Source organism: Gracilinanus agilis, chromosome 2, assembly GCF_016433145.1.
Source record: "Gracilinanus agilis isolate LMUSP501 chromosome 2, AgileGrace, whole genome shotgun sequence".
Taxonomy (NCBI): domain Eukaryota; kingdom Metazoa; phylum Chordata; class Mammalia; order Didelphimorphia; family Didelphidae; genus Gracilinanus; species Gracilinanus agilis.
In genome coordinates, this window is record NC_058131.1 from 527,455,199 (window position 1) to 527,467,246 (window position 12,048).

General features: G+C 45.7%; 1 protein-coding gene across 1 annotated transcript in view; it reads left to right on the forward strand.

The window, feature by feature from the left end:
- Positions 1–1,303: 1,303 nt before the first annotated feature.
- Positions 1,304–12,048, forward strand: part of SPTBN5 (spectrin beta, non-erythrocytic 5) — a 91,592-nt gene continuing 80,847 nt past the window's right edge. Inside the window, exons 1-6 of the mRNA XM_044665113.1 lie at positions 1,304–1,414; positions 1,960–2,127; positions 4,886–5,002; positions 7,227–7,384; positions 8,541–8,769; positions 9,443–10,074. Coding sequence (XP_044521048.1) covers positions 1,304–1,414; positions 1,960–2,127; positions 4,886–5,002; positions 7,227–7,384; positions 8,541–8,769; positions 9,443–10,074 — 1,415 coding nt within the window. The remainder of the gene's footprint in view (positions 1,415–1,959; positions 2,128–4,885; positions 5,003–7,226; positions 7,385–8,540; positions 8,770–9,442; positions 10,075–12,048) is intronic.

The following is a 12,048-nucleotide window of genomic DNA, read 5'->3' on the forward strand; positions in this document are numbered from 1 at the left end:
GCTGCCTGGTAGTCTCACTCATCTCGAAATGAGAGAAGTGGGCTAGATGATTTCTAAAACCCTTTCTAGCTCTCAGCCCCTACAGCCTGTGATCCTGGGAGATGCAATGCTGGCTGATAGTGCCAGTTATATTTAGGTAGCCTCTCCATCTCCTAGGGGTGTGTCTCTTGGCTAGGAATCAATCCCCCTTCAGCTGTCTGCCCCTGGAGCAAGGTAAGGAGATGGCTAATTCCCTCCCAGCATTCCCATGCCACCCTCTTCCATCACCAGCAGTGGGGTGGGCAGGTGGGGGAACAATGCCTCCTATGTCCTACCCTTTTGCCAGTCTGGCCCAAGGGGAGGGACAATGGCCTGGCTTCAGGCCTGGGCTCTCAACTCTGGTGATCCCTCTCTGCCCAGCTGCTCCTCCAGTCTGCCGAAAGATACCAAACTTCTCAGAAGGGCCTTCTCCTTTCTCCTGCCCAAGCCATCACGAGGTGAGGACCTGCTATGCTACCCCCACCCCCAAACCCTCATCCCAACACAAACCAGGCACCCATATTTAGTTGTTGTGGTCATAGGGTGGGCATCAGGCTGGGAAAATGCTGATACCACAGAGATCGTGTGTTGGGCCAAGGGAAACCCTGAATGAGTGTGGGATGAAAGGGGTCTCCAGGACCTTCTAGGACTAGGACCTAGTAGATCAAAATATACTGATTGAGCCCCATTCTAGTTCTTAATGTCTCACACTCCTCTCTCTCCCATCCCTTCCCCAGACCTTGTTGTCCTCATCTGTAAAATAGATAGGTTGGGCTAGATGAAAAGATTTTTAACCTTTTTTTGCATGGACCACAGACTCTTTTTTCAGAGGCAATCAAGCCTATGGATCTTTTCTCAGAATCATGTTTTTAAATGCACAAAATCAAATGCTTCAGATTACAGAGGAAACCAATTAAATTGAAATAGAGTTATCAGAATATTAAAGATTCAGAGTTAAGAACCAATAGATTTGATCTTTGAGGCCCCTTCCCATCTTAACTCTATGATTTATTTATTCTTTGATCATTTTCTACAGTTTACAAGTAATCTTTTCAGGGAGAGGATCTCAGAGCTTTGAGGAAATTAAAATGACCTTATTCTTGTTTTAAAAAAAAAAACATTATTTAAAGAGGATGGGGCCCCCTGTCCTAAGAATCTGCCTGCTCCACCATCTCTAGCATCTAAGACGGGGAGGGTTCCCTCCAGCCCCACTTAGCAGGAGCAGGAAGACAGTGACCTTGCCCAAGGTCACTAGGTGATGGGTCTCACCAGCTCAGTTCCCATCATGGACTCAGAGTATGAGCAAGGCCACGTCCGTAAACTGCAGGCACAACACATGCGGATGCAGGAGAAAACCTTCACCAAATGGGTCAATAACGTCTTTCACCATGGCAAGGTGAGTATTCCTGTGCCCATCCTCTAGTCATGTCTCTCTATCAATGGGCTTCTCTTAGGCTGTATATGAGTTGTATGACCTTGAGCAAGTCATTTAATCTGGAGGAGGTTGTAATCCAAGGAAAGAGTCAGAGGATCTGGGTTCAAATCCTTTTTCTGACACTACTTTGTGACCTTGGGCAATTTATTTGCCTATCCCTCAGTTTCCTTATCTGTAAAATGAGAGAGTTGGACTACATGGCCTCAGATTTCTGTCCCAAGTTATATCTATGATTCTAAAATCATTTCAGGCTCTAAATCATTGATTTCATGCTTCAAATCTGCTCCCCATAACAAAGGGATCAGCAGCTGAAGCCCTGAGTGCGTTTCCCTTTTTGGATGCCCTCTCACAGCCCTCTATATTCCCTCCCCTTCCTATGGTAATCCCAGCATCATGACTGTGTGTTGTGTGCCAGAGGGGAATGAGGATGTAGAGAAGCCACCCAGAACCCAAAATGCTCTGTAAGATCGAAAGAAAGTCTAGGCTGAGGCTAATTCTCTTCCCAGGCCGGCATCAAGATCCAGAATGTGTACCTTGAGCTAGGAGATGGTACCCACCTACTGAAGCTGCTTGAACTCATCTCTGGGGAGGTCCTACCCCCACCCAACCGAGGACGAATGCGAGTACATTTCCTGGAAAACAACAGTCGGGCTCTAGCCTTCGTGAGGTCCAAGGTGAGACCAGGTGCTCAGAGACTCATAAGGGAGAATGATTATGACTTCTTGAGCCTAGGGAAGCTGATATGAGACTAGAAGGAAAAGATGGAGAACAGAGGGAATCAGGGGCAACTCTATCTCCTGTAGCTCACCTCCTCCAAAACATAGATTTGGCTTTGAGAATGTTGCTCAGTCATGTCTGACCCTTTGTGAACCCATCTGGGTTTTCTTGCCAAAGATAATGGAGTGGTTTGCCATTTCCTTCTCTCACTCATTTTTATGGATAAGGAAACTGAGGCAAGCAGAGGTAAGTGACTTGCACAGGGTCATGGAGCTAGTAAGTGCCTGAGGTCAGATTTGAACTCAAGGACTTCCTGATTCCAAGCCTAGTACTCTATCCACTGCGCCATCTAGCTGCCCTGCCTTTGAGAATATTTGAAGTCAAAACAGAAAGGACTAATTATGATATAAATTGGAGTTTGGATACATTAGAGAGACTGCTTTGTCAGGAGGGCTATTTGGCAATACCGATAGCTGAATACCCGATGTATGAACTGTGGAAGGGGGGGAGGAGTGAGGAAAGGAAATAAGAGATGTTCTATACAGGAAAGAGATGCTGAATAAGGCCAAGATAAGGATAATTATAAAAGATCATTTATGCAGTATGATAAGATTGGTTTAAAAAAATCCTCACCACAACCCTTAGAAGTAAATGCTAGTCAAAACAAGTTAACAAGGATTTATTTAGGGCTTACTGTATACTAGATGGGCAGCAAGGTGGCATAGTAGATAGAGCACTGGACTTGGAATCAGGAAAGGGAATCAGGAAAACTCATCTTTATGAGTCATATTCAGATTTGGACCCTTACCAGCTGTGTGACCCTGAGCAAGTCACCTTACCCTGTTTGCCTCTGTTTCCTTATCTGTAAAATGAGCTGGAGGAGGAAATGGCAAACCACTGCAGTTATCTTTGCCAAGAAAAACCCAAGTGGGATTGTATAAAGTTATATGTGACTGAAAATGATTGGACAACAAGAAATGTATCATGCTAAATGCTGGGAATACAAATTTGAACAGAAAGACAGTTTATATTCTTCTAGAAGGCAGCACTTAAAAGGAAAGTACAAAATGAAGAGTGTGTGTGTGTGTGTGTGTGTGTGTGTGTGTGTGTGTGTGTGAAGAGGAGATATATGCAGGGAAGGAGCAGCTAAGTGGCACAGTGGATAGAGTGCCAGGTCTGGAGTCAGGAAGACTCATCTTCCTGAGTTCAAATCTGGTTTCAGACACTTACTAGCTTTGTGGTCTTGGTCAAGTCACTTAACCCCATTTGTCTGTAAAAAAAGAAAAGCAAACAAAAAATATGCATGGGGATATAGTAGATAAAATTCAGAGGGGCAGAAATGAAGTCAGAAAAGGGACAGCTGGCCTGGGCTCTTATCCTAAAATGGAAATCTGAGAGGAAACAGCCAATCAGAGGAAGAGGCTTAAGTGTTGAAGTGTATTTCTGATATTGAGTGGAGAGGTGAACTGAACTTCCAGGGTAGAGAAGCTTCTGTGCTGGGTAGAGAACATCCTAGAGGCAGGAATGGAACCTGGAGAGGTTATTACACCTATTTTTACTTATTAGGAAGCTAAGGTTCATCTAGATTAAGTAATTTGCCCACAATCACATAGTAATTATTGGAATCAGGATTTGAACCCACAGCTTTCCTAATTCCAAGTCCAACTCTCTTTAAAATTTTCCTTTTTATTGTGAATTTAATTATCAACAAATATTTATCTTTCACTATATAATGAGCAAAAAAAGATTGTCTATGACACTGTGAAGTTCCGTTACCTACAAGTTTTTTTTAAGTGTATATTATTTAACACTGTAGTAAAAAAAATCACCCTGTTTCTACCTCTTTTTCTAATATATAGCATGACTAGGACTTTTTTTAAAGAAATAAATCAGACATGTGGTATGATTAGCTGCGGGAGATAGCTATTGGAAAAAACTGGAGAGGAACTGAATAGAATGATTTGACTATGTTCAAAATGAGACAGGGTGGGGAGGGGAAAAGGAAAAAGAAGAAAAGGAGAAAGGGAAGAGAGGGAAAGGAGGAAAAGAGATGGAGAGAAGGGGAAGAAAGAGAGAGGGGAAGAGAGAGAAAGAGAGGAAGAGAGAAGGGGAAGAGACAGAAGAAAGGAGAGAGAGGGAAGATGGAGAGAGGGGAAAGAGACAGAAAGAGAGGAAGAGAGAGGAGGGAGAGAAGGGAGAGAAGGGAGAAGATATAAAAGGGGAGAGAGAGAGAATAAGAAGTTGGAATAGTACAACTATACCAATCCATACAATAAAAAGTTTTAAAAGGCTCTTTCTTCATAGTAGTTTCGTAAAGCAGATAGGGCAAAAATTATTCCCATGTTAAAGATGAGGAAACTGATGCTTAGAGGATTAATTACCCAAGATCTCATGGCTAATTAAGGTTAGAATTAGGGCTTTAACTCTTGTCTTCTGCCTCAAAAGGACTGAGAAGTTAGTGTACTTCCCATTACATCCTGAGATGAAAAGAATGATGGGCAAGAGGTAGGACTAGCCAGTAAAGGTAGGAGATTGGTGTGTCCCCCTCCATCAATGACCAGGAGAAACCCAAGGGTACTGGCCCAACACATGGATCCCTTGAGCACTCTGAAAGCTCAATCAATCTCCACTCCTCCTGCCAATTCTGCCTTTTCCACCATCCCCCTCCCATCAAGATTCCTCAATGGCTCCTTTTGCTGAAAAATTACTCAACAGGTGTCAGTGCCCCTAATTGGTCCAGAGAACATCGTTGATGGAGACCAGGCACTCATCCTTGGACTTATCTGGGTCATCATCCTGCGTTTCCAGATCTCTCACATTTCCCTGGACAAGGTACTGCTCTGACCCAGCTCTCAGTTTTTCCCTCTTCTCCTTTCCTTGCCCTATTCTTCCTGATCATCACTCCCCTTCCGAATTTTTGGACCTTATATGGAGATAGAAATTTCAGTCTGTTGATCAGATAATGGCTTCTGCATCCCTTTACTGCCCATCCTCCCTGGTCTCCCAGATTCACCCAGAATTCTCCTCCTCTCCTCTTGTACCCCAGGGACAAAAGAGGAAGGAACTCATGTTTCCAGATACTATTATTCCTGTGTATTATGGTCTGCCACTTACATATAAATTTGAGGTAGACTTCAGGGGAGGGTATAACCATTAAGTCAATAAGATAAAATAGTTTTTATGTAGAACTAAGGCATGAGCCTTGGTCTTGGTCTTACCTTACCATATAGTTATACTACTTCATTCTGAGAGGCAGAGGGCAGGGGATAAAAAATTGGCTTTGGAGTCAGGAAGACCTGGGTTCAAGTTCTGCCTCTCATATACTGTCTGTGTGACCCTAAGAAAAACACTGAACCTTTTAGTACCTCAAGGCAACTCTCTTTGACTATATAATTTAGGGGTGGTGGAGAATGGGGAAGAGTGCCTCTCCTTCCTATACTGAGACTAGACAAGTAATTTAATCTCTCATTGCCCCAGACAACTTTCTAAAACCAGGATTCTTACCTTTATGTGTGTCATGGACCCTTCGGCTAGTCATAGGTTAAAGTCCTATGAACCCCTTATCAAATAATGTTCATAAATGCATAAAATAAAATATAGGTGATCACAGGAAAAAAATTTAAGCGGATTAAAAAGATTTGCTAGATCCTGGGTTCAAATTTGAACTCAGATACTTCCTAACTATGTGACCCTGGGCAAGTCACTTAACCCCAATGCCAAGCCCCTATAGCTCTTCTGTCATGGAATGGATACTTAGCATTGATTCTAAGATAGAAAAAAGGGTTAAAAAAAAAAAACTTGCCAGCTGTGTGATACTGGGCAAGCCACTTAACACTGATTATCTGGTCCTCACTGCTTGTCTTGTCTTGGAACTGATACTAAAACAGAAGGAAAAGGTTAAAAAAAAACCCAACCTCTCTGGACCCCTTCTCAGAATAATGTTTATAAATGCTTAAAATAAAACATAGAGGATTACAGTAGGGATAGGGATTCTTTTTAATGCATGGACCCCAGATTAAGAACATTTGCACAAAGACTATGTTGTTAATTTTTTGGTTTTGTTTGAATTGGTTCAGTGGAGTTCTTGGCTAACTTGACTATTACACAGACTAAATTCTAGGCAGTTACCCATCAGCATCAGAGGAAAAGGAGCTTGTCTTTGGGAATCCTCTGCACCAATGAAATCACAGACTTGGATTAAAAAAAAAATGGACTTTAACCTTTGGCATGACTACTTCCATATTTGTACCCCCAGGTTCTCCACATCTTGAATTCCTTTCTGTGCCAGAAAATTCAACCAAAGTGTCAAATCGAATTGAAAAGAAGAAATTTGAGGCAGCTAGGTGGGGCGGTGGATAGAGGGCTGGGCCTGGTAGGCAGTACTGAGTTCAAATCCTACCTTAGATACTTACTAGTCCTGTGACCTTCAGTAAATGACTTGTGATCCACTTTATCATCTATAAAATGGGGAGAATAATAACACCTGAGGTTGTGGTAAGAACCAAATGAGATGATAATAATGACTAATAATATAGGACTTGAGATGTGCCGGCCACCAGGCTAAGTATTTTACAACAATTTTCTCATTTGATTCTCCCAACTACTCTGGAATATAGGTGCTATTATTCTCCCCATTTTACAGATGAGGAAACTCAGGCAAACAAAGTCAAGTGTGACTTGCCAGGGCCATACAGATAGGAAATAAATGAAATCAGATTTGAACCGAGGTTTCCTGACTCAAGACCTAGCTCTCTGTCCCCTCATTCATTACCAGCCGCCTCCAACATATGTGCAGACACATAACATACCGTAAAAGTACTTTGTGGACCTTCTGGTGCTCTATAAGTCATCATCATCATCAGTACTATGGAAAAGTATCTTTGTTATGACATGTGATTGGTAAAATAGAATATCTTTTAAAAAATTAAAAGAAAAGCATCTAAAAAAAAAAAGAAAGAAAAGTATTTCTGCCAAGTATAAGGCTGGGAGAGGGGCAAGAAGAGAGGGACACTGGCTCTCCCCAACTCCTCTGAATTTGGTCCGGTTCTCCTGCTAGGAGGAGTTTGGGGCCAGTGCAGCTCAGCTGTCTGCTAAGGAGGCATTGCTGGTCTGGTGCCAGCGGAAGACAGCTGGCTATCCCAACGTGAACATCACCGACTTCTCTCAAAGCTGGAGCGACGGGCTAGGCTTTAATGCCCTCATCCATGCCCACAGGTCAGAAAATGGGTACCCTGTTCTCCCAGCTCAAAGTAGACTCCAGAACTGTTTGTAACTCCCTCTGGCTCAGCAGTGGGCACTGTAGGGCAAGGGAGAGGAGGTGCCCAGGAAAATGCCTCGCTGTCTTTCAGCAGCCTCTCTTCCACTGACCCTCCCTTGTTGCACAGTCTGGTCATTGGATGAAGACTGGGTGTGGGAGCAGAAGTATGAGGGATAAGAGTTTAATAATAGCCAGTGTTTGTCTAGTACTTTAAAATATGCCAAGCATCTTGCCAACATTATCTCATTTGAGCCTCCCAATAATCCTAAAAGGTGTCATTATCCTCATCTGTAAAATGGATGGTTGAGAGGTTTAAGTCACTTGTTCATGGTCTGATAGTGTCAGAGACAGAAATGGAACCTAGGTTTTCCTCCCTCCAAATCCAGCACTCTGTCCACTCTGAAATGTGACAATAGTTAGCACAGAGGTAAGAGGTGGGAGAGGGAGGGAGGTGATCACTATCTGAAGCCTTGGCTCCCAGTTCAATCTTATGACTTGGGTCTGCCCTGGGGCAACAGTGTGAAGCTGGCAAAATTTGTCTTTGGCACACACCTACTCACTTTTCTGTTTCTCCCCTCACTGGAGGATATCAAGCAAAGGTTTTTTATGACCGCTTGTCAAGTAGGGTAGCTGGGGGAGAGGGGAGGTGCAGTGGATGGAGTGTGAGATCTGGAATCCAAAAGTCCTGAGTTCAAATCCTGTCTCCAATACTTATTAGCCATGGGACCCTATGCAAGTCACTTTAGCTCTCGCTGCCTCAGTTTCTTCATCTGCAAAATGAAGATAATAGTTATCTATTAAATAACACAGGGTTGTTGTGAGGATTAAATGATGTAACATATAAAGTGCTTTGCAAATCCCCAAGCACCATATAAATGATAATAATAATAATAGTTATTATTATTACTATTTTATAGAAGGGATTTCTTTTCAGGTATGAGTTGGATTTGATGGCTCCCTAGGTCCCATCTAAATGTAAAATTCTAAATCTGTAATAGAGTGACTTATCTCATATTTAGGTGAAAAGAGAGGCCCATCCCCCTCCTCCCTTGCCTTCTCTGGGCTCTGCTCCTGGCCTTCCCTAAGTCACTGTCTCCTGCCAATCTCCCATAGGCCAGACCTGGTCAGGTACAGCTCTCTGCAGCCCAGCCAGCCCCTCTACAACCTGGAGAATGCTTTTGAAGTGGCCCACAGAGATCTGGGCATCTCCAGGCTGCTGGATCCTGAGGACGTTGCTGTCCCAAGGCCGGAGGAGCGCTCCATCATGACCTACGTCTCTCTCTACTATCACTGTTTCTCCCACCTACATCAGGGACAGACCATCCAGAAGAGACTGGCCAAGGTCCCTGTGGAGTGGGGGATTTCTCAGGGATTGCTCCGTAGAGGCCTTCCCCCCTTCCCCCTTCCCTCCTCCGCCCCAGGTCACTAATTCCCTAAGAGGATTGGCAGAGGGTAATCGGGCAGAAAGTAAAAGGGACAGTCGGCAAGGACAAGGTGCCCCCTCTGGGGCGAGAGGGAAGGGGAAAGCCCCCTCCCTGAACAGAAGCCATGAATCTTTTTGGCCCCGTGAGCTGCTGGGGGCGATGGCGGAGCGGGAGGCCCGGGGCTGCTGTCGCCAGAGTGGGTGTCCCTGGGGGCGACTCAAGGCGTTGAGCCGCTGGAGGGGGGGAGGAGGCGGAGGAAGGTGTAAGCAGGGCAGAGGGTCTAGACGGGCAGCGGAAGGATCAGGGGATCCGGGAAAATAAAGAAGGGTCCAACCCCTCTCCCCAGCTTCCCAGCGGGCCTCCCCACACCTGAGGGGCGGCCAGTGACCCAACAGGACAATGGGGCATCAGGTCTGTGGGCCAGACAGCTTTTACAGAAATGTTTCTATTTCAAGAGTAGGAGCAGGCCGCGGTGTGGGCTCCGGGGAGCTCGCGTGGCCACCCCTGAGGGAACGGAGGCCTCCTGAAGAGCCCCGGCTTCAGCTCCCAGCCCCTCTCAAGCCCATTCATTCTGCCTTCCCTCTGCCCCAGATCCTGCAGCAGCTCCAGGACACGGCCGCCTTACAAGCCCGGTACGAGCAGCTGGTGTCGGAGCTGCTGGCTTGGATCGCCGAGCAGGAGGCCCGGCTGGAGGAGCGACACTTCCCGGACACCCTTCCGGCCACGCGGAGGTTGCTGGCCGCCTTCGCCGCCTTCCGCAAGGACGAGAAGCCCCGTGGGCTGGAGCAGCGAGGGAAGGCTGAGGCGCTGCTGTTCCACCTGAACGCTGCCCTCCAGGCCCAAAACCGGCGGCCTTTCCTGCCCCCTGAGGGCCTGGGCCCCGGGGAGCTGGCCAGGCGCTGGGCAGCGCTGGAGAAGGCCGAGGCCTGTCGGGAGAAAGCCCTACAGCAACAGCTGCTTAGGCTGGAGAGGCTGGAGACGCTGGCCCGACGCTTCCTGCGCAAGGCGGCCCTCCGGGAGAGCTTCCTGGTGGACACGGAGCAGGTTCTGAAGCAGCTGGGTGCCCCGGTGCCCAGCTCCGCCCTGCTGGGCGCCGCCGTCCAGAAGCTGGGGACCCTGGAGGCCGAGGTGCTCCCCCAGGAGGGCCGGTTCCAGGCCTTGGCTGAGATCGCCTCCTTCCTGGAGCAGGAGCGATACCACGGCTGGACAGAGGTGGCCCGAAGGTAAGGTGCCTTCTCTGACGGCAGACTCTCCCTTCCCCAAGCCCAGTTCACCCCAGTTCTATCCCAAGCTCCCAGATCTCCCCAGGCCTCGGCGCCCGCTTCTCCGGGCCCCGCCCCCAACACTGCGGGTTAATTCTCAGAGGGTTAAAGGTAAGCAGCAGACTTGGGGAATGAACTGGGCCGATGCCTAGGAAAACTCCCCTAAAAATATCTCTCCCATGGATGCCCGAAATTCATACTCATTCAGCAGCTGTCTAATCCCAAACATACCAAAATGGAATCCTTGCTAGAAGATATCGCTGTTCTTTCACCATTCTTTGGCGTTCCTTTGACAATACCCTTTAGGTCTTATTGAGTCATTTCAGTCCTGTCTGGCTCTTCATGACCACAGCTGGGGTTTTCTTGGCAAAGATACTGGAGTGGTTTTCCATTTCCTTCTCCAGCTCATTTTACAGATGAGGAAACTGAGGCAAACAGGGTTAAGTGACTTGTCTAGGGTCACACAGCTAGTAAGTATCAGATCCTAGATTTGAACTCAGGCCTTCCTGACTCCAGACCAAGTGCTTTATCCACTGAGTCACTTAGCTGTCACCCTATAGGTAAGCTTTCCTTAAATTAAAAAAATACCCTGAAAGGGGGCCATCCACTAAGTTTCTTACACCTCAGAGTGAATAATTTTATTAGAAGAGAGACTACCAATAAGAAGGCCCAAGTCTCTTACCTTAGAGCAAGAGTTTTTAGCTTTTTTGTGTGTGTGTCATGAACCCCTCTAGTAGTTTGGGGAAGCCCATGGACCCCTTTTCAAAAATAACTAGCTAATAATAATAGCTAACATTTAAATAGTACTTACTATGTACCAGGCACTGGGCTGAGCACTTTACAATTATTATCTCATTTGATCCTAACAACCACCCTGAGAGGTGAGTGCTATCATTATCTCCATTTTACAAATGAGGAAACGGAGGTAAATAGGGTTAAGTGGATTGCCCAGGGTCACATAGCTAGTAACTACCTCATTATTGAATTAGAACAAAAATTTTCCTGACTCCAGGAATAGTGCTCCATCTGCAAAATAAAATATATAGGAATACACAGGAAACTTTAGACTTAAATTATCTTAAAATACAATTATCAAAATATTTTTTAAAATCAAGTTCACAGATCTTAGGTCAGGAACCCCTACCTTAGAGGAAAGGTATATTTGGTGAGAGGGTCCAGGACACATAGGACAAATTATACCCATGATGCCTAGGACCATTCAGCTTCTGCATGAAATTCCTCAGGACCCACTGGTTGACAAATAAGAACCCCAACACAGGTTTAGACCAATAGGACTTCTCTATCTCCATTGTCTAATCTATCCCTGATCTCATCTCTGGTGTAGTGAATGAATGAATAAGTGAATTGAAGAAAGAAAAGGAAGCATTTGTTAAAGGCTTTTACTATAGCTAAACCATTGGGGAGGGAGGTTGGAAAAAAAAAAAAAAGCAGAGCTAGATCCTGTTCTCATTTCTAATAGGGGGAAGATAGCACATATTGGTGACCAGGGAAGGAAGGACAGATTTGATTCTTGTTCCATTGATGGGGAGATCACTACTTAGGTGAAGGAAGCCCTGGAAAGTAAAACTATTACTTGGCTTCACCTGAAGTACAAGAGCCAGGAGAGACCCTCGACAATGAGGGACCCAGAGAGGAGTTTTGGAGCTGATAGAGTTAAGACATCCAGGGCATGAGACAAGATGGCAGATGAGAAAATTACTCAGGCAGAAATTAGGAAGGAGTTGGACTTGAGGGAACCTGAGGTGGGAGTCTCAGTTTTGTTACTATCTGTGTGACCCCAGCTAAGTTATTTAACTTCTCTAGGACTTCCTCTCTCTCTGATTCTCTCTGTCTCTCTGTCTTTAAATCTTTACTTTCTCTCTATCCTAAGATAGAAGGGCAAAGGCTAGGCAAACCATTAAGTGACTTACCCAG